This window comes from Tyto alba, unplaced genomic scaffold (assembly GCF_018691265.1).
Source record: "Tyto alba isolate M040663 unplaced genomic scaffold, T.alba_DEE_v4.0 Super-Scaffold_2, whole genome shotgun sequence".
NCBI classification, from domain to species: domain Eukaryota; kingdom Metazoa; phylum Chordata; class Aves; order Strigiformes; family Tytonidae; genus Tyto; species Tyto alba.
This window is the reverse complement of record NW_024881282.1, coordinates 74181485-74203602: the sequence shown is the minus strand read 5'-3', so window position 1 is coordinate 74203602 and position 22118 is coordinate 74181485. Positions and strand designations below refer to the sequence as shown.

The 22118-nt window shown below is 43.9% G+C and overlaps 1 protein-coding gene across 1 annotated transcript in view; it reads left to right on the top strand.

Annotated features, from left to right (window-relative positions):
* The window catches only part of ABCD2 (ATP binding cassette subfamily D member 2), a 50459-nt gene extending 40398 nt beyond the window's left edge, over positions 1-10061 (top strand). Inside the window, exons 8-10 of the mRNA XM_009972182.3 lie at positions 2131-2215; positions 2922-3047; positions 5638-10061. Coding sequence (XP_009970484.3) covers positions 2131-2215; positions 2922-3047; positions 5638-5848 — 422 coding nt within the window. The 3' untranslated portion in view covers positions 5849-10061. The remainder of the gene's footprint in view (positions 1-2130; positions 2216-2921; positions 3048-5637) is intronic.
* Positions 10062-22118: the final 12057 nt, after the last annotated feature.

Genomic DNA, 22118 nt, shown 5'->3' with positions numbered 1-22118 from the left:
TCCTTATCTGTTGTTGAGACATTCTAAGTCGCAAATAGGAAGGTTCAGTGAGGGAGCTATGCAGGGAGAGACAAGACACGTTTCTAATGTTCAGTTAGAATGTAAGTTGAAGTGACCACAGAGATGACCACTGTCTCCTGGTAAACAGAGGCTAAATCTTACACCTTCAGAGGAAATAATAGAATGATTTTGCTGACAAGATGATGCTTCTTTTTTAACTTCATTCCCTTTTTGTCTTTTAATAAGTCTTTACAAACCAGCTGATCTGGAAGAAACTGTATGAATGTAGGCATCGCTTCCCCAGGCACATGTGCACACATGCACACCCACCCACACCCTAGCTCAGATCCCTGGAGCTCATCTATATTCTCAGCTTAAAAATAACAGAATATAAGCAGCAGCCTGAATGTTGTCTTCAGAAACCTAGTTGTTTCTATGGCTTTCACGGAGGACCATTCCCATTCCTTGCCCCTAGAACCCTTTGCCAAAAAGGAGCACTCCAGGTGTTTCCTGGTCTTTTTTGGAAGCTGAAGGTGTCAGTGGAATAGCACTCCAGCTCTCGGTGTGGTCCCAGCACCGGGACTGCTCAGCAGCAGCAGCAGCCTCTCTGTATCTCTTCACTTTACCAGAGTTCATCCAAATGGTGATTCAGTTAATCATTACACAACTCTGTCTTTGCTAGGAGCTGGCTGATAGAATGGAAGGAAACTAAGGTGATATATTTCTGGAGTGTACATGCCTGATTTTTAAATCTTAACTATATACGCTTATATTAAAAAATCATGACGTTATATTTTACAATTTTACATGGAGAAAAATCCTGGAATTCAGTCTCTAGCGTTATCAATTCCTGTTTTCAGTCACACAAGCTCTCACCAGATGCTTCACTGAGATTTTGTTCAGACCTACCAAGCCCTGGTGTAGCACCAAGCACAGGCAGAGCACTGCCCATCCTCCTGCACCTTCACAAGCCCCCCTTGTCTCACCTTTTTACCGGTACCAGCAGTGATACAGCCCACCCTCCTTGCTTGACCTTGTTTATAGTCTTTTTTGGCAAATGTTTATTTTCAGTTGGGCAGTGGCAGAAAGGATTTTTGGTTGTGTTGTTAATTTTTTAGTTACAGTGCTTCTGGGCTGATTTGGAAAAATGTTCTTTTCCTTGCTCGGCCCTGCTCCAGCTGCCTGTCTCATGAATAGATGATCTATTGAGAGAAATGTCTTATCAGATTTTCTCTACATCCAAACTCTCCATTTTCAAAACTCATCTGTTTTGCTACTCTATCCATCTGGATTGTTTGACTGAAAACTTAGTTTCAGTAAGACAATTTAGTGTTTGAAGTTTTTCATTAATGGGAATGAATCATGCCAGAGTACACGCAGAAACACCATTCTGCTGTAAGATCACAGATAAAATGCATCACGCTCCCGTGGCATGTATCTGAAAGTGATAAAGAAAAAAAAAGGTTATAAGCCGTGCAGAATATTAAATAAGGATACCCAGTATAATAACAGTTGTGGGTCATTTCCAAATACAAGGTAATGGGATGTTTGTATAGAAAATCCTCCTGCCTGTATGCGGTTTTGTATGTTAGCTGCTTGTCTGTGCACACAGAACTCATCCTTGTGTCTGCATCTGTGTTTCTGTTGAGTTTACAGACAGTTATTCTTTGCCTACAGTAGTGAGTGGAATCCAGCACTGCTCTTTTATGTTTTTTGCACCTTATTTCTTGGAATTTGTTTTTAAATTTCCACTCACACCTTTCAAGAAGGAATAGCAAATTGTTCTATAAAACAGACATGATAGAATAAAATTATTAGCTATACACGGGTAGAAGATGTTTTTGCAAAGAGATGGTAAGTGAAATTTTTTGACAATACCTACATGACCTAGAAGGTTAAATTCCACTTTCAAAATTGACATGATATTTGGGACATTTTTCCAATCGAGTGCCAGTGGAAAGGTATTGAGGTATGTCAGAAGATGTGATCCAGAACCCAGAGCTGTCTCTTCTGCAGTGGAAATGTTCTTTATGATTTTAGTTGCAGATTGCAGAGATGTTGAAAGTGAAGCTACATATCCTTCATAAACTTACATTGTCCTGACGTGGTTTGTTTGCATTTTTTTAAAAGGCTGGGATGCCATCATGGACTGGAAAGATGTCTTATCAGGAGGAGAAAAACAAAGGATGGGCATGGCTCGGATGTTTTACCATAAGTAAGCATTTTGATTTGTTCTTTAAGTAGCATCTGAAAATGAGGAAGAGTTTGGCAGGTTTGCTGTAGTAGTTGGAACAGTAGTAGACTTTAATCTCCATGCAATATACAATACTACTAGACAGTTGCATAGGATTGCAGACCTTGTTCATTTATACAAGCTCTGCTTTTAGTCTGGGCAATGCTTGTTACTTTACTTAAGCTTTGCTTTTGGGAACGTAGCATTACATTTTCCAGGTGTTCCTTTCTTTAACATCTCAGGCACCAACATCTCATCTGGTGGACTGTTGCAGAGGCTGTGGGAGACTGAAAGACAAGCTCCAAAACTTTTGGCTTTTGGAGGTTGCAAGCGCTCAAAGACAGCTCAGTCCCTACATAGCAGTGGATAGAAAGTTTGAGTTGTCTGTAGCTACTGCATGACCTGATGACAGGACAGGACAATACTAGGTCAAACTAGAACATGGAAGTTAGATCACTGTGTACTCAGATGGACCAGGAAATAAACCCCATTCTTCCTGGAAGCTGTCTCTGCACCTGGATAATGCTTGGAAATTTTATGTTGTTCCTAGTCAGCTTCCAGGTGTAGATGAGAGACAGCTGTCTGGCAAAACCATCTCCCTCCTTTCTGTTGTTCTTTCAATTAAACATTGCACATTGGAATACAGCCAAAACATAGAAGAGTAATGTTCTTTATCTGCTTTTGAAAGGCCGAAATACGCATTGCTGGACGAATGCACAAGTGCTGTAAGCATTGATGTTGAAGGAAAGATATTCCAAGCTGCAAAAGCTGCTGGGATATCACTGCTTTCTATAACGCACAGACCTTCTCTTTGGTGAGTATGTTCAGGAATTTGTCATGGTTCTTGCTTTTAGCTTTTTGATAGGCAGTGGATTGGCCTTTATACTTCATACTAGGGCAGTTGTTTAATCAATATCTACTGCACTTTGTGTGATAACTTGTCTACACTGATAGTGATGGAAATGAATTTAGCATTGATTTTTTTCATTCTTTGACACATATTTTTTCTTCCCTCTTATTTTTTTATAACGTTTTTAAGATATTAACTATTAATAGCAACATGCAGGTGTCTAAGATGCAATTAATTATTCCACCACACCACAGCCACAACAGATAGCACCATATTATTATTCTGTAAAAGTGACAAGATACATGAGTTGTCCTGGGAAAGTTTGCCAGTACTTGGGAGAAGATGGGAAACATGGCAGGTGGTTAAACTACTCTCTGTTCTTCCACAGGAAGAATACATCTGGTGTTTTAATATCAGTCATGTCCTCTATCTGCAGGGTTTGTGAGCTTTCAAAATTTTATTATCTATTAAGAAAAGAAATAGTGGAATTCTGAGAAATGTCATTCTAGTGAGGGAGTACTAAGTATGGAAGAGTCTCTGAAGGGAAATAAATGTAGTTACCGAATACATAAAACAACCAAACACTTTAAAGGGCAAAAGGGGATCAAGAAGGTGTAAGCTGACATTATCAGAGACTATTTTCTCTGAACTCCTTGATCCCTACTGTCAGATTGCTTCTTTTAAACTGATAACAAAAAATCCATTACCAATCTGTTGTCTCAAAGGAAAGAAACTGTATCAATGTCTGCTTCTCTGGAAAAGAATAGTTTTCTCATCATTCCTCCTTTCACTGTGTAGATGGTGACAGTGGAAATGGATTTTGTTGGATCAGGACCTACATGTTAGTAAAAAATGGGTATTTTAATAGGAAAAAAAAATGTCACATAGACATTTGTTTTTAAAATAATTTAAATTACACTTAAAAAGAAAAGTAGTATTTACATTTTTTAAAGTTTGGCATTATTTTAAAACCACTGCTCAAGAAAACAGGTATTTGAGAGCATCTCACATATAAATAATGATGATGCAGAGGGAAGTTATGCAAAAGAACTTGTGAGAAAGATCTTTTGAGTTCAGTTTCCTACTGACATTTCTTGTTTCCTAGTACTAATGCTATTCAGGAAGGTTTGGGATTGTTCTTGTAACCTACACAGTATTACTGAAATCTGGTGATTTGTGGGGTTCTGGAGAAGTAAACAGAAGTGCTGAGTATTTAGAAATAAGCATCGAATGCCTTTAACTTAGGTATGCTTCCTCTGGGACTGCACCGCATAGACAAAAACTGAGTTTGCGTGCTGTTTTCTTCTCCTCAATATTATATGGGGAAATATTTGGTCTTTTAATCAAAATATTGGCTACTTTCCTAGACCACAAACATTGGACGTCTCAGTCAGCTATCTTAACTTCCTGGGGTTTTGTGTTTTTTTTGGTGGGAGAAAAATAGAGGGATAGATTAAGCATTTGGTGTCAAAAAGAGTAATATGCAAGAAGTGGTGAATATAAGCCTGGAGTTGAATCCCAATTTTAAGTCCCATGTCATAAGCTATTGAGTTTATTAAACTGTCACATTCTGTGGATGGGATTTATAATCACTGTTTTATGATGCATCTCCTCTTTGGTAATTTATAATGATAAATTACACAGTCATACCAGCAGCTCTGAGGGAACTCTCTGCTCTTGCACCTCCTGATAAATGTCTTGTCAGGTTTTGACAAAGTCCACGTGCACACCTTTGAATATTTTCAGTGCACATACCCTGATACTCACTGAAAGATCTGTGACTCCTACACAGAATTTTTTCTTTTGGCCCCTTGCAAATTGAACCGTGTTTTGGGACGGGAGGTTTCTTTAGCCAACCTTGTAAGATGCAGGGGAACAAACTGAGGTGTAATTTGAACAAACTGGAGTTTTATCAGTAGCATCAGATGCACCATGCCTGCCTGAACGTATTTTCTGCTAAGGAGGTAAGGCATCTCTCAGAAAGTGAGGTAGATAAAATAAACTGTGACTAGCACTCCTGGGGGAGAAGGGAGACTTGTCTGCGGCTGCTGTTCAAGCGCCTGGAGAAAAAGGAGTCTGGTGGAGTCGTAGCAAAGGCAACTGTAGCCACAGACAGTGCTTCTAAGAGAAGGGCTGAAAGAAGGAGGCCACCACCTTGGCTGGGGACAGCAGGTGATGAGGGGACCCCGCAGAGCCCCGCTGCCCACTCTGCCAGCATCACTACAGGCGAGGGCTTCGGAGTGCCCGGCCGTGCCGCGCACTGACTGCCCTGGCTGGGGAGCCCACACCGGTGCTCGTAGCTCACAGCTGCCACACTGCTGCTGGGTGGTCTAGGGAGGTCCTGATGACAGGCTTTGAAATACCCACATCCCTTGCAAAAGCGTGTCACGGGGTTACGAGTCACTGAAAAAGAGTTTACCCAGTGATCCAGAACTGGACAACTCTCAGCTTCCTGAGAGGCACCATTGAAAAGAGACACAGACATCTAAATTTGCACGCAAAAAAGAGCCATCTGTTCCCTGAGCCATTACTAATGTTTTAATTTCTACTGCAGGAAGTACCACACTCACTTGCTGCAGTTTGATGGACAAGGTGGCTGGCGTTTCGAGCAGTTGGACACCGCTATCCGTTTATCACTGAGTGAGGAAAAACAGAGACTGGAATCCCAGCTTGCAGGAATTCCTAAAATGCAGCAGAGACTGAATGAACTGTGTAAAATCTTGGGAGAAGACTCAGTGCTTAAAACAATGGACAAAGAGGAATAAATAATTTATGGTTTATGTTTTTAAAAGTATTTTTTTAGTTAAAAGCATTACAAAATCAGCCATTATCCTTTGCATGCATTGTGATAGAGGCTTAGAGCATGGAGAAACACAGCCAACAGAAAATAATGCTCTGAATGCTTTGTAAGACTTTAGCGTTTTAGTATTAAGGAAGAAAGTGGTTGAACTGTGAAAAGAAAACAAGCGAGTGCACAGAGTATAAGATTAGTCATTGCAGCTTATGTTAATTCCTAGTGAAAGCCCGATTCACTGCAAAAAACCTTAGGTTTTATAGGTGAATTTTTGCCTGAGACTTGGCCTGCAGAATGTGCTCTTGTACCAGGTCACTGTGTGCGTATGATATGCCTGCTACGCAGAGCAAACCTGGCATGAAACTCAGGCATGGAGCACGGCAGAGGCAGCATCTGGGTGAGTATGCAGATGCATGCAAAAATCTCATTTGGGTATAAGAAACATTCTTTCAGCCCATGTAAACCAAACTCCTCTTCTACTGCTGAATCACATATACACTTTTACCTGCATTTCAATAGCAGGTAACATAATAGCCTGACCAGAAGAGAACTGTCCAAGCAACCTTCTGCCCTCACGACAGAGAAGCAGAGATAGAACTAAATATATAATATGCTTGTGCTGTACTTTATGCCATTACACATAGCTTCAGAGGCTCTTTGCCCTTCATGATACATCAGTTTCTTTGTAGGATTATTTATGTCCCCTATTTAGTAACTCCTGGTGGTAGGGATGGAGCACTGGGCCTGGCATCAAGTGACTTAGTTTTCGCTTGACTAAGTCATTCATCTGCTCCATGGGTCTGATCCAGACATTGTCCATCTCTGACCCAGTTCCTCCGTTGGTAAAATCTCAATATAAACACTCATTTGTTCCATGAGACACTTTGTGATGGGAAGGACTGTAGGAGAGGAAAATGTCCGTTTCTAACAATACACTGAATTCTCAGGCGTGACTGCTCTGCCAATTAAAATGCTCAGCACTTATAAAGGCCTGTGAAAAGTTAGAACATTTTATAACCACTAATTAATATGCCTGACATATTTTGGTAGGGTGGCTGAACACTGCCCTCCCTCTGAGCAAACGCACTAGTTAACAGCTTTGCTTTCAGATGCACTTACTGATTGTCCCATCTGCTTTTCAGTTCAGTAGGAACCTGGTCCCCAGTCAGTCAGAAGGGTGCTTTAAACAGAACCCCCTAAGACAGTGCTGGCCTGAGTGCCTTGCCAGAGGCAAAACGTGGTGAATTAGAAATAAAGATCTGCATGGATTTAAGAGCTCCTGATCTGCTCTCTCTGACTGCAAGTGCACAGCAAATGGGCAGCTTGGAAGTGAAGATCAGGAGGGTAAGAAGCTTTGCAGATGGGTAAATGAGCCTTTAGCCAAGATGTAGCAATTCTGAAGTTTGTTGTATCTTTTTTTCCTAGAAGTGTGATTCGTTAGAAGATTTCTGTCTGCTGTGCTTAGTCTGAGAGGGGCAATGCATAAGCTGTTAACAACTGTTAGGAGAAATATTTTGGTGGTATTTGCTGAGCTGGGAATGTTTGAGCACCCTGAAGTTAATATAAATGGTTTCCTTTTTCTGATCACTTCAAGAACAAAGGGAAGATGACTTAACTCCATCTGCCAAATCCCAGTCCAGTGCACTAACCATTATCCCATCTTCCCTTTCACTGTGTGGTCGTCTTGATGCTCGGTATGGCACTTGCACCAGAAAATGGAATAAGTCTGCTCCCTGTCTGGCTCCTCTGGCATCTGTGGCTAGAATGTAGCCCTGTAACCTGTCCTGGTGACAACAGTTTGCTCCTCTCATTAGTTTTCCCTGTAGAGTCCCCTGGGACATCTCACTGACACAGAAAGGAATGCTCTTGGGAACTTTTGAAAGGGATGAGAAATTAAGGTTCAAGATAATAAGATGTGTTGTCAAGTGTAGACTGGAGGTCACTGCTGTGGTGGATGACATGTGCATGCATTTTAATTTGCAATTGTCTCTGCTTGTCCCTCTCCCTGAAGGCTAGCTTTCCTCTTTCTGATCTTCAAAGAAAAATTCAGAACTTCTAAGGAAAAAAGAAGTCAGCCAAGAATCTGTTGTCGGTGAGCATAAATGAGATGACTGATGATTTTAAAGGCTTGCACATTTCTGAGTTATGTTTCTCTAAGATGGTGATGGATCAGGCATGCACCATATGCATGCCCTTGTCCCAGCTGCAGCGTATCCTCCTGCTAGCACAAAGCAGCCACAAAGCCACCTTTCCACAAGCCTCTCCCAAGGCAGGTGCTGAGGTGGAGGAAGGGGTGTCAGTGTTCCCCCCTCCTCTGTTAAGCACTTCACCATGTGGCAGAGAGCTAAACCACGGTTGTCCAGTCCCTGAATGAGGAGGACACCAAAATGCAGAATAATTGACCCAATTCAGCACAGCTCCAGGTCTGGTCCTGCATGCTCCCAGCCTCCCACTGAAGCTCTGCCATGGCACTTGACTTGTTGGGAGCTGTTATGGGCAAGTCCAGCGCCTGAGATCTGCTGTACTGCCTCGCAGAGGTCGAAGCTGGCCATCCTTCACAGTGCAACAGAAACACATCCTCTGTGGAAACCGTGTTTAGAAAAAGACAGTTTGGTTGCTGTTTTTTTAAATGAGATTATGCATAAAACATACAAAAGATACGTACATTACTGATGAAATAGTAATGAAAACTGTAATCACACCAGGATCAATGTAACAGTGTTTTCTTTGAAGTTTGATATATATTTCTTGGATCCAGTAATAGATTTAACCATTCTCATTCAATAATACAGCATAAAATATCCTAGCATCTATCTCAGCTATTTACATTCTTGTAGGCATGACAAGAACATCAGAGACTGGTATGAGAAGAAACCCTTCTCTAAATAGGAACCTTCTGAGTAATATTGAGCCAGTTTTAGAAGGATTTGCTGTACTGGTGGCTCATTATTTTAAAGGTTAGTTTTGTGGCTGGAAGAGAAGCTGCCCTGGAGATTTTCTCTGCAAACTTTCTGAGTTGTTCCAAGGGCTAATTGAGACAAGAGTCTCTGGTTCTCTTTCTAGAGAGTTTTACCTCTGGTGTAAGGCAGAGCATAAGCCAGGTCACTTTGTGCTGCTTCGGACCCAGCCAGGAAAGCACTAGCAAAGGCACACGCTCCCTGCTCAGGGAATGGCTCAGGGAGCTGCTGTTCTGGGGCCGAGGCACAGGGAGCACTTGGTCCTTGCAGTGTGAGAGGGTCAGAGCAGGGCAGGATGCCTTGGTGGAATCCTTTTTCATGGTGCAGTGAATGCTGCTCATCAGTGTTCATTCCCATTCTGGCGTTCAGGAGCTGTGACTCCCCGGGAGGCCAAGGAAGTGGCTTTTTGGCCTTTCTTCTGCCTGTCGTATCTAGCTGGAGCTGGCCAGATCCTCTGTGCATCCAGGGCTGGCTACTGCAACACGCTCGGCCTCCGGAGCGCACCCTCTCAGCCCCCAGGCCTCGGGGCAGACTCGACTCACCTGGGTCTGCATCCTAGAGCAGTACAGGTGCTGAGCAAAATACATACCAGTCTCAGGCATGGAGTAACTGTACAATAAAAATATGAAGTATCCACACCGGTTCATTCAGTTAATGTTGGGATTTTTTTGCAAGAATCTTCAGAATGGGACAAAACACTTTTTGTGCATGGGATTTCAGTATTTTAACCTAGGAGGAGTTTGTTTTTCACTTAATTTTGGGACCAGACTCAGTCCTGTTTTAGACTTGGAAGCCCTCCTTCTGCAGGGGTAGAAAACCCCACATACCTTTTAAAGGAGTTTTTTGAAACCAGTGGGATTTGTATCTGAGTGAGGATTGAAGGACTGAGTATTCAGTGGGATATTTTAGGGAAAATTGGAATAAAAATTATATCCTAAAGCAAATGAATACATCTGCAGTCCCCTCAACATGTCTGAATGATGATAATGCATGTCAAAGTCAAGTTTATGAGCCTGTGATCAGAGATTACAATCGTATATAGAATTAAATCCCCCTACTGAGCTATTCATGAAGCTTAAGAGAACTGAACTGCTAATTGAATGTGTCTCTTTTGTTTATGTTTGATATTAATGCCTTTTAAGAGCAGACAATTTATAAAGCAATAAATTATGCTTTACAGATGTAATTTATTCCAGCCTCAAATAAAACATGTTGCATTTACTTGGAGTTTACAGTGTTCCTTATGAGTCATTCACAAAGCAGTTGGGACCTGCCAGCGTGTGCTCTGGGAGCCCCTTCCTATCCCTCATTTCTTCCGTGGGGTAGGAAAGCTTGGGGTGGATGTAGCATGTTTGCAAGTTAAAACACGTTTCATTCCTAGATCAGGCTGGCATCAAAGGCTGCTGTGAGGTTTCTCGTGTCTCGTGCCCATCTACTTCAGCATGGACCTGATTCATGACCAGAAGGTGACAAGAGCTGCCACCACTTGTTGGGGAGTTCTGCAGGGAGGCTGGTCAGCAAGCCATGTGCCAGGGGACAGCATCAGTAGCTCAACATCAGGTGGCCTTGCCAGCATCACTCCCACAGCTTGGTATTATGGTCTTTGTAAAATAAAGATACGCATAAAGCATCAATGTCACAAATAATAGAAGCAAGTACCCATGTTGGCCTAGAATAGCAGAGACCTTTTTTTTTTTTTTAAGGGATTAAGATCCACAAAGACAATCTCTTTAGCTCTGCAGACTACCAAGAGTATGAGGACCATAAGGAGACCCTAAGGTTGACTCCTTAGCACCCAGAGCTGGCTTGTGTCTAGCCACGTCCCAGCTGCACGGCTGGGGATGGAAGGTACCGTGTGGTGATCCAGGACCTGGCTTACGTGGCTGAGGAGCCCATGGTGATGGTGGCCACTCGAGAACTAGATCCTCATGTGTGACCGAAGGCCTGACCCCCTGTGCCTCCCTTCCAACTACTGCACCCACCCAGAGGTAGAGAGCACTGACAGAGAGAAAATCCAGGATACAAGCCACGAGAAATGCATTTGGGGGGGCTTCTGGGCAGCTGCAGGACCGCACTGGAGGTCAAGCATCAGACCAGGAGGATCCAGGCTATATTGTAGAGAGGCAGGTGAGATGAGAGCTGTGAGGTTGAACTTGAGTTTCACTTTCTTTGGTAAGGCATGCTTTGGTGTCTGCCCTTTGGAGAGCATTCCTGCTTTCTGATCAGGCCACCATCAGACTGGCGCCATGTGTTCGCTGTGAAGTGCTGGAGCCCTGAGCCTCTGCCCAAGGGTTAAGCATGCCCAGAAGAGACGGACAGCAAGACTTGTATCACAGAGGCAAAATGGACTTAGGAAATATTCAGATCAGAGGTGTTCAAAGGCTTCCCACAGCTGAAATTTTCTGGTATGTGGGGAATATCTGGAAGAACACCTTACGCTGTCTCACTATGGCCTTATTTCTGATTATGGTTCATTTTGCAGCACCTGCTTATATTTTTTAAATTAGTGGCTTTAACCTCATGTAAATGAGACCATCTACAACAGGGTAACAGTGACACATAAAAAGTACTGCACCCACCCAGTGCAGGTTTGATGTGTATGAACAATCTGTTTTTAAATGGGTAATTAAGAAAGGGAGAAATAGATTGTCGTGATGACTGGTGCAGGGTCCTGGAGCTAAGCCCTCAGTGACAAACCAGGCTGTGATGAGGTCTGGGAAAAAGCAGTCCAAGAGAGCCCATGGGAGGAGCCAGGTGTTGGAAAACGGGAATAATAAAACCTGTCTTGGTCATAAAATAATTATGCAATAGCACATTGCTTTTCCTCTGTTTTCATCAAACATATAGAGACAAGCTGGCCCTGACACAGAATTTGTAGGATGACACAAACAACAAGAGAAACAAAAATGTTAATTTATTGATCAATTTCAGCATGAAAATTGCCATAAAACTTATTTAAATTGAAACGTCTTTGGAGGAGGGTTTATATTTATTGTGTTTTAGAGCTGCATTTCAAATAGATCAGTTCCATAATGCTTTTAATGAATATTTAGGTCTTTGGGAACTAGAAATTAGTCTTACCTTAAATGGTAAGCAAGATATTGAAGCAAATCCTACCTATTTAACATCTAAAGCAATCAAAAAAATTGCACTCAGTAATTCTAATATTCCTGTCCTCTGTATCTTGGTTAAAATGTTCTTCTCAATTACAGCCACACTGCTGTAAATACATGAAGTTCATGAGAGACTTCTCTATCAGTTGGTGTTTCCTGTGCCACTGTGTTTGGAGATCTCTATCTTTATTAAACAGGTTGCACTAAGTTTTCCTCACCACCCTTTCCGTCCCTGCTGGGATGGGTGCAGCGCTGAGACATCTGGGTGCTGATGCCCTCACCCCCCGGGGAAATGTGCAACACAAATGTGTGTGTGAGCAGTAGAAGTCCCTGAGCATCGCAGGGCCAGACCTTGGAGATGCTTTCCAGTGAGGCAGACCTCATCCTCATGGGCTGGCACCACGGGGCCTCTGCCTCTGAGGGTAAGTGGTGGAAGAGAGAGAGAGAGAGCCGGGTGGTGGGTGCTGTCAAACGCATCTGCTCTTATTTATAGGTAGTCTGCAAACGCTTCCAGGAAAAGTCTGAAGAAATTATGTCTGCACAACCAAAGTGACCGGTAGCTACGAAGGTACTAATGCAAGGTACTAAAGTGCAACAACTAGTAGTGATAAGGCTGGGCTTTCCTAGGTGTACGCTCACAAGAATAGGACAGTCTTGCACTGAGCAAACACTTCCCAGCATCCGTTTAAACCTGCAATGCCAGGGTGGTTTTAAGAGTCATACAGCTCATATATGTGAAAAACAAATAATCCTCTTTCAGCCCTAGCAAGTGGTCATCAGAAACACATAATTCCTTCTCATAATATCCTTTGGAGTATTTATAGGTAACCCACTGTCATGGTTTAGTCCCAGCTGGCAACTAAGCCCCACACAGCTGCTCACTCACTCCCTGGCAGTGGGATGGAGCAGAGAATCGGAAGGGTAAAAGTGAGAAAACTCATGGGTTGAGATAAAAGCAGTTTAATCAGTAAAGCAAAAGCCACTCACACAAGCAAAGCAAAACAAGGAATTCATTCACCCCTTCCCGCTGGCAGGCAGGTGCTCAGCCATCCCCAGGACAGCCGGGCTCCATCAGGCATAACAGTGACTTGGGCAGACAAATGGCATCACTTTGCACATCCCTCCCAAAGCCAGCACACCCATAAACACGATCAGTTCTTAAATAATAACATGCCTGGTTTGAGCTCTGCTATTCAACAAAAAATCCCTTTATATCCAGTATGAAATGGCAGCCACAGAAGCAAAATTATGAAAAACCCCATTTCCTTGCTAGTGGAAAATGAGCATACAAGGAGGTGCTGTTACAGTGTCTTGCTAGCCTACTTCTATACTGTAATCATGCTACAGAGAATTCAAACCCTGTCTAATCACTAATCTTCCCATATGGCTCATTGCTGAGCATCAGAGGATGAAGACTGTTTATTAGACTTTCGTTGCTTACATTATTATGGGTGAAAAAAAAGAGTGATTAATGCATTTTGTGCCAAGATGAAAGCAGAGGCAAGGTGTGCCGGCCTGGGAGAACAACTGCACTTCCTTTGTAAGGACTTACTTCCAGGGACTTCTGAAGGGAGGTTCAATTCCTCTTTCAAGTCATGGGCTGAAATCTGCTTGTCTGAGAGAGGTTTTAATTAACAACCAGGAAAAAAACCCTGGTGGCATCATCAGTTTTAAAGGCATTAAAAAATCTCTGCTAGATGTTCCCTTATTCAATCCCGCCTGGCTTTGTCCATCTCCCGTGACACTCTCGCCCTGCTCTGAGGCTGGGCAGCTCCACGGGGCCGGGCACACGGCTGTGCCAGTGCGGGCTGTGCGCCCCGGCCCCCCACGGGACACCCCCGAAACACCCACTCCTCTGCCCCGCTGAGCACCTCTGGGAAACCTGAGGTTACCACACTGGCATGGGCTCCAGCCTTTCCAAACCTTCTCCCCTCCAACCAAGGATTATTTCCTAAAAAACAATCTTCTTGGTCTCTTGGCTTTAACTCCTGTTCTGCCTGTCAAAGTTTCCAGTGGAGGCTGGAGTTTCCAGGGGCACATTAAAGACAAACTGGATCAGAATGGCCAAAGCATGCTCTTACCTAGGACATAGATTAGGAGTGTATCATCAATACCTGTGAAATGTAACGCCCTGTTCAAAGCATTTTGTTTTGTTTTGTTAAAGCCATGCTTGAAGATGCACGATTACTTTGCTGATTCAGAGCCTTATGCTGCTGCAAAAGGCATGAATGAGATGCAGAAGTTGGAAGTAAACAAGTTCAGGCTCAGATGAAGCCAGGACAGTTTTTGCTTCTGATGGGTGCTGGGGGTGCTCCAGCACAAGGTGACTGGCATAGGTCATCATTCGATGGCATCTATGGCTTCTGTTAGGCGGTGCCAAAACAGCCCCCCTGGGCCAGCAGGCAATTATGAAAGTGGGAACTCCAGTGCTGCTGAGTCAGCAGGGCTGCAGCACCCCGTGCTTTCACGGACAACTCAGGCAGCCTGCTGAATGCCATTGCACAGAAAAGCTACTTGTAAGTTTGGAAGGAAAGGCCTGAAGACCTGGAGTTGCGAAGGATGAGTTTCTCCAGCTCTTTTCCTGCACTTGTAGGTGGGCAAGTACAGACAGACCCAAGCTGCCCTCCCCCGGCACCCATGAAAGCATGTTTAGTCTGCATTGCCCACCTTGGAAAGGCATTTCTTTAGGCAGGAGCTTCCCTGCATTACCCGGCGCTGGGCTGAACACAGTGCTGGGCTGCACTAAACACAGCGCTGGGCTGCCTGCAGATCCGAGCAGGATCCTGCCATGCCAGCCTGGAGCATGGGCAGAAGACCTCTCCTGTCGGCATCCACCTGCCCAAACAGGTCTTAAATTGGCTGTAATCTGGGTTTGTGCTCTAATTCCATGTGACTGTCACAGTCTTTTCAAGTTTTTTTGGATTTCTTGTGGGTGGAGGCAGCAGGGGCATGACCAAACGCTCTGCTGAAGAATGAGGCGTGTGTGAGCAGAAACTATTTGCTTTGTTGCACTTGAAGTTGAGTCCTCATCCACAGCAGGCTGGGGTGGGGGCAAGAACACAGCTCTGCCATGTGCTGTGGTGACCTTACGGTCTTAGAGTTTCACTACAAATGCACTTCATCAGCATGTGATATTTAAGATGTGAGAGAGGTCTTCATCACCTATGTCTTGCTTCATTTGCCTCAATCAGTTTTTCCTGCAGCTGGCTGAGTACCAGGTTCAGGCACAAATACAGAAGTTTTTGTGCAGTCTTACAGGCTCAGATTTCCTGTTCCACGTGTAATGTTAAGCCTCAGCATTGTTGTTTGGAAAGCGCTGCTAAAACTCTAGTCCAGTGGGCTTCTGGAAGGAAAGAAAGGTGATGCCAAGTTGAACACCATGTAGAGTAGTGGAGCCAAATTTATTCCCACTGAAATGCAGGGCATGTCAGGGAAACTAACCAAAACAAATGTTTGGTCCATGAAGCTTAGAGTCACCAGGTATCTCTAGCTGTTCTTAAAAGGTTTCCTTAATGACGCTGATTAGATTATTAGAGAGGAACTTGCAAGAACCCACGTTACTGCTGAGTTTGCAGAGTCATATCAGCATAGCGTTGCCAAGGTTTGCTCCTGAGCCAGGCTTGCTCCCTTCATGGGATAGCTGGAGTAGGCTTATTGGCAAGCATCCTCTGTGAAGATTATTGATAGCGAGTGCATTCCGATGATGGCATATGCAACTCCTTTTGTTATTAGCAGGCTAAGAAATTGCCATGACTTTCAGACACAACACAGAAAATAACTGCATTCATGACCCTTAACCTTATGAAGGCGCTTAAGGGTTTGTTTTGTATGAATATAATTTTAAGGTGCTCAGCAGCTCTTGGGAGTGACTGACTATGCAATATACTGTGGATTATATAATTGATGAGAGTTGAAGTCAAAATTATTCACAGATCCTAAATTCCTTCCCAAATTCTTTCCCCATTGTTTGCATGTCGCATTACTTAATTGGAGCAGATCTGCACCCTGATCAGCACTGCTATGGGCAGGGCTCAGTAACCACAGCATTTCCCAAGAGTTTCATGACTTTATCTCTGCCAGGCTGACGTTTTACTAGCCAAACACTCATCTGCCACACTTAGGAAGCTTTCAGTGAAGATGATGTAAGCTTTGCAGGTGTAGATGAAAGCTGAATTGAATTTGGCCTTTAGTTATGCCTTGTTCTGTAGGACTGACATGACTGATAAGGTGAGGGAGAAAAATATTGGGAAAAAAATTAAACACATCTAAGTTTCCTTCCAGTCAATTCCAGCACTTGAACTGGTGCTGTCTGCCTTTACAGAAACCGGCTCTAGTAGGCTGGGAAGTGCTCTCACGTTGCCTGGGGCATAGCTTTGATCAAACAACATCAGCTTGCCTCTCACAAAGCTTTCTTCATGCACCTGATATGGGATCCTGCCTGAGATAGTGAATCACGATGCGTTTAAAAGAAATTAAAGGATTCACGTCAAACACTGCCTCTAGTCCAAACCAGCACCTTGATCGTTCCTCCCATGTGCAGTGCGGCAGGGCAGCAGCAATCCCGGGCACTGGCTCATGGGCTGAGCACCCGCAAATGTAGGTCACTGCCATCTGAGAGGCAGAATCAATATTTCAGGGTGCATTGCTCCCTCTAGCTTGCGAGTTTAATTGAAGGGGTAGGAGAGCTAAAATTAATTTTTAAACAACCTGACTGGAGGGCAAAAATCATCTTAATTAAATCTCATTCACTCTTCCTCTGATCCAGCAGTCAGATGGTGCTTCCCTCCTGCACTTTGAAGAGGTAAGCCCAGAGAGGCTTCCAGAGAAGGCAGATCTGAGACTGTCAGAGCTCACTTCCAGACAGGTTTCCACTGCAGGGATCACTGACACTGCCTGTCTGTCCATGGACTGGAGAAGTTGAAGATGACAGACAGGATTAGACAGACATGCTCCCAACTCTTCCCATGACGAAATAAGGGGTTTGAATCTTTTGGAAAATCTTAGGGTTTTTTCCCCTTGTGTTTGTGTTTCTATGTATTCATTCAGTTTTGAGCACAATTGTTTACATCCCAGGCTGGCTTTCTTGAGAGGAGGTGCTGGGGAAGGTCCCTGGAACAGGGGGCTGCCACACAATGCTGGCAGTACCGAGCTGGCATACGCACCCACAGCATGGCTTTGCAGTTGTCTTTGCCTGTGGTTCATATTTTCAGGCTTTGCTTTCTGGCTTCAAATTTAGACACAGGTTGCTTTAATGTATTCTATTTTTTAAAAAGGCTGTGGCCGTGTCCCCTTTACTTACCTCCAAATAAACAGAATTTGGGGGTGGTGGTGGTGGGAAAAATCCAACTGTTAAGAGATTTGTAATGAAAAAAAAGTGAGGATTGGCTTTACTGATAAAACATCTTAGTCCCCCCAGCCCCTTTCAGCTTAAATGTTTGTTCTGTATTTCAAATACAGTTCCCAGCCTGGCTCCCCCAAACACCATGTCCTCCTGGCCCCAGTGAAGGAGCAGGGCTGAGGCCAGGAGCAATAATGGGGTGTCCTTCTTCAGGGCTCCCGGGCCAGGAAACCTTGCTAATGCACCTTGCCTCTCTGATAAAGCCCCCTGCCATGGCAGAAGGAGGGAAACATTAGTCTCTATCTCACGCTGATGAGGTGTGGTTAGAGGCGTGGAGGCTGAAAGGACAGCTGCACATCAGAGGAGAGAAAAGCAAGCGGTGTGGCAGAGGAAAGCGGAAGCCAGGGTGGAGGGAAGCCAGGGAATGCTTCCCCTCTGGGGGCAGAAGCAACTTTCTTCTGAAGACCAGAAGCAGCACATCTTTGAAATTTGTTTCAAGCTGAGTACGTAAGAGCTCTGGGGGTGTTCACATAACAGAGGTGCCTGGCAGTTGTTCCAAGGATTGTGCAAGGGCTGCCATGTAGTCAACCAAGAATGAGACTAAGGAGCTGCTCCCCAGCTAGAGCAGAGGGCTGGGACTGCCAGCCAGGGACCCACTCCCTAGCCAGCTGGCAAGGATGAGGTGGAGCAGCTGGAATACCACTCCTCCCGCTGTGGAGAGAACTCATTCCCACCCGAGAAGAGCCTGCCCACAACCAGGGCAGTTGCTGACCATCTCTAGCAAATTGTTAGAACCAGGCTGACTTCAAGCCCCTGGACCATGGGATGGTATCCAGCACTGTATGGGCCAAAGATAGTTTAAATGCTGCTTTTTAAACCCATTTGTGGAACATTTTTAAACCCCTGGTCCTTATGGGACACCAGATGCCTTCAGGAACCAATGTTCACTTCCAACCATGACCACAGGAACGTCCTCCTGGTATGCTATGGTTTCTCTGCCTGAACACCAGCGGTTCCAGCATCCTCTCCAGCTAGAAAACACTCATCCCACGCCACCCACCCAGGTCCAGCGATAAGTGCGATGAGCATGTGGGGCACAGGGACAGACTGTTCTGTGCGTGGCATGTGCTGACCCACAGCAGCAGGCTCTTCATTGCCCTGAGGAGGGTACTCTGTCCCCAGAGTAGGAGAATAGCCAAACTGGGTGGCTGTTGTGTGGGTGACACACAAAGCAGTGTGTGAAGACTGTTAGTGGATCGCCAACCAGCTTGCATGGATGTGAAATTACTCTTTATTTTCACAGTAATCAAGATTTTTGAGAGCTGTTGTTATGCCTAATGTGGATGCAGCACCACGCAACACTGCCAGTGCTGAGTTACACCCACGTACATCTTTAGGTATGTCCCCTGGTGATTATCTAACATGTGTCCTGAATGTGATGGCAAGACTGGAATATTCCTAAACTGCTGGTTGCTGCAGCCTGGGAAATACATGGATAAAGTTTTATGGTGTTTGTGCCTTTTCGGCAGTCTTCCCTCTGCATCCGGTAGACACTGCCTTAATGTGATTGTCAAGGCATGTCACAGATATTGCGTAAATAAACATGGAAATTGTGTTTTCTGAGGAGTGCTGCTGCACGTGCCACAGCCAGCTGGACCTATGAGCTACGGAATGTGATGAAATGTTTCCCCGCCTGTTCTCACCAAGAGATATTTCAGTACCATTTCTCTGGCGATTCAAAACCTGTTTCTTCATGCTTCAAAACTAGGTGCTACATGCTGGGGATGACTTGCACAATCTGTTTCCAATGACAGAGTTCAGACATTTCTGATATTTATATGAAGAAAAACAGAACAAGCTTTCATGTTTCCTAACACCACACCTCAAGCATCTTTGCTTAAAAATAGTGATGATTTCACAAAACAACAAATACTGGATTGTTGTTATCTTTGTGCTTCTGATTTCTGAGCCTTCAGGGTATGGATAATCTAAATTTTCCTATTTGTGAATGAGTGCTGGATACTTTCTTATTAATTTGAAAGAATTTTACTCTTGTGTAATTATGGGTGTGCAGGAGCTTGAGTTTTATGGAAAGAATCAAATCTTTGAAATTCTTAATAAAATTACAAGAACTGGCAAAACTGATGTTTTATAAAATAAAAAAGCTTTTGTCTTTATGTCTTCTAACAAAATAAAATGAAAAGGGGGCTCTTTTGTTTGTTTTATGTGTATACCTGTGAACTGAGTCAAGCCTGGATAATTTCAGTCCACCCAGAAAAGATTTCACAAGATTTTATTAGTAACTAAAAAGGGTTTTATATCATAGTACAAAAATCATAGTATTTGCTACCCAAAAATCAATTTGTAAAACGTTGAGTAACCAAAGATAACTCAGTATGTGGCTGATAACAGTAACACAGGTTAAAGTTCAGGTTAATTTGAAAGAACATGATCCACAGGTTAAAAGAAATACTGTAAGTAGTAGTTCAGTTAGAAAATATACAGGAAGGCCTGTATAATTAAGGATGTTTAATTGAGCATTCTAGAGAAAAACATGCAGTTATGCTAAAGACTGAATGGTGAATGAGATAGTGGTAAATATTAAGATGTATTAGTATGTAGCTGGATTCTAGGTCTCTGGGCCTTAGGCACAACTCCTTGGTTATTCTTGTTGACTCCTAACTTAGGAGTTAGAGGGAAAAGGCAGCACAAAGGCTTTCTAATGAAATGGCTGCCCATATCACTGCCTGGACAAGACAAGGCAGGAATTGCCTCCTAAGTTAAAAGCAGTATTACATCAATTCCTTCGGTTTTTATTCAATTTCAGACCAAACTTTCTGAGGATCTCAAGAGGGTTTGCCAGGTGAATGACCTGATGCACTGAATTTGATCAATGTCCGAGTGGTTTAGCCTAATTTGAAAGACAGTTCAGAAGCAGCATGGACAGGTACCCGTAGTGGACAATTATACAAAATTTTGCCCACAGGGGTAGTTTCCTGCAATCCCAACTATTCGCTACGTGGCTTGGACTTTGGTATGTGAAGGGTTTATTTATCATTGTTAATTATCACTTTGCATGGCAAAGTACAGACAACTAGTACCACTTCGCTTCTTGTACAACTGAGAAGTACCTTGAACTAGAACACGGAAAGACCTTGGTCTCTTCTGAATATCACTGAGGGTTTGGGTCTGAGGGTATCTTGTGGCAGGGAGTGTCACAGTTCAGTTGGACATGTTTCCCATTTCCAGGCCTGCATGTACATGATGCACTTCGGCTTGAACAGAAAGGAAAGCAAGGTAGGACTTTGTCCCACAGTTCATCAAGCAGTAAAATGTGGTCACTGTTTTACCAGGTAAATAGGTTGATTCAGAGCACAAAGGCTGTCTTCAGGTCTTCATTCTGAAAATCTTAACTCCAGTAGTGAAAGCTACTGGCACTGAACTAAATCTAGAAACACTCTGTACACAGCCCTGGGGCTTCTTCATGTCCTGCCCCCATCTACCACCTGAGCTAACTACTGCATAGGTATCACATTGGATTTACTGCATTTTGCTTTGTCAGCAAGGAGCACGATTAATAACTGTAATAAGTTCTCAGACAAATTTCTAAATCACTGCTGTATCAACCTCACTGTGGAATTAGACTGAGCAGGTCTATGAAGAAACAAGTAAATAAGAAGGCTAAGTATCAACATATATTCCCTATGTACTTTAGTCCTGTGCCTATAATGATAATTAGTTAGCTCTTATTTTGGCTTTGAGTAAGAGCACTGATTTCCAGTCAGGTGAGCTCAGTCCATCAGCATGCTCTGCTACTGAGCATTTCAGCCAATGATTTGCTATTCACTTTAGTTTTTGACAGCATCATCATTTAAAAATCATCTTGCATGTTGAAGCCTTCATGAAAGACTTCTGTAACAGAATGAGTAACAGAAGTATCCAGTTACTTCTGTAACAGGAGCATCAAGAAGGACCACAGAGCCCTGGGAGCAGCAGTAAGGGAATCTGGAGTGCAGGTCGTTCTTTCATCAATCCTCCTGTCAAAGGTAAGGGGTTTGAAAGGGCCAGCTGAGTCTGATGAATCACCAATTAGTTATGGGACTGGTGCCACAGCCAGGGGTTTGGCTACTTAGAGCATGGGACTGTCTTTGAGAAACCTGGTCTACTGGGGGCTGATGAAGTCCATCTGTCAGAGAAGGGGAGGAACATCTTCAGCCATAGGCTTGCCAAGCTGGTGAGGAGGGCTTTAAACTAAAGTTGCTGGGGGAGGGGAACTTTAATCTATCCCACCCTACCAGTTGGATGCCAGTCCCAGCAATAGGTGCTCAGAGCCTGGAAAGGGATCATAGGTCAGCAGGAGAGCACCTGAAGAGCAGCAGAAAGGAATTCCAGCCAGTAAGTCATCTTCACTGGGGGCCCAACTTAAATGCCTCTATGCAAATGCATGGAGCATGGGGAATAAACAAGAGGAGTTAGAGGTGTGCGCATGCCTGTAGTGTTACGATCTTACTGGCATCATGGACACCTGGTGGGATGGCTCCTGTACCTGGAGTGTTGGAACAGAAGGATAGAGGCTCTTCAGGAAGAACAGGTAGGGGAAACAAAGAGGGCAGGGGTCACCCTCTATGTCAATGACCGGCTGGACTGCATGGAGATCTACCTGGGGTTGGATGAGGAGTTGTCTGAGACCTTATTGGTCAGGATTAAAGGGAAGGTAGGGACATGAAATGTTACAGTAGGGGTCTGCTACAGGCCACCTGACCAGGACTATAGACAGATAGGAGCAGCCTCACTTTCACAAGACCTAGTTCTCATGGGGGACTTCAGCCACCA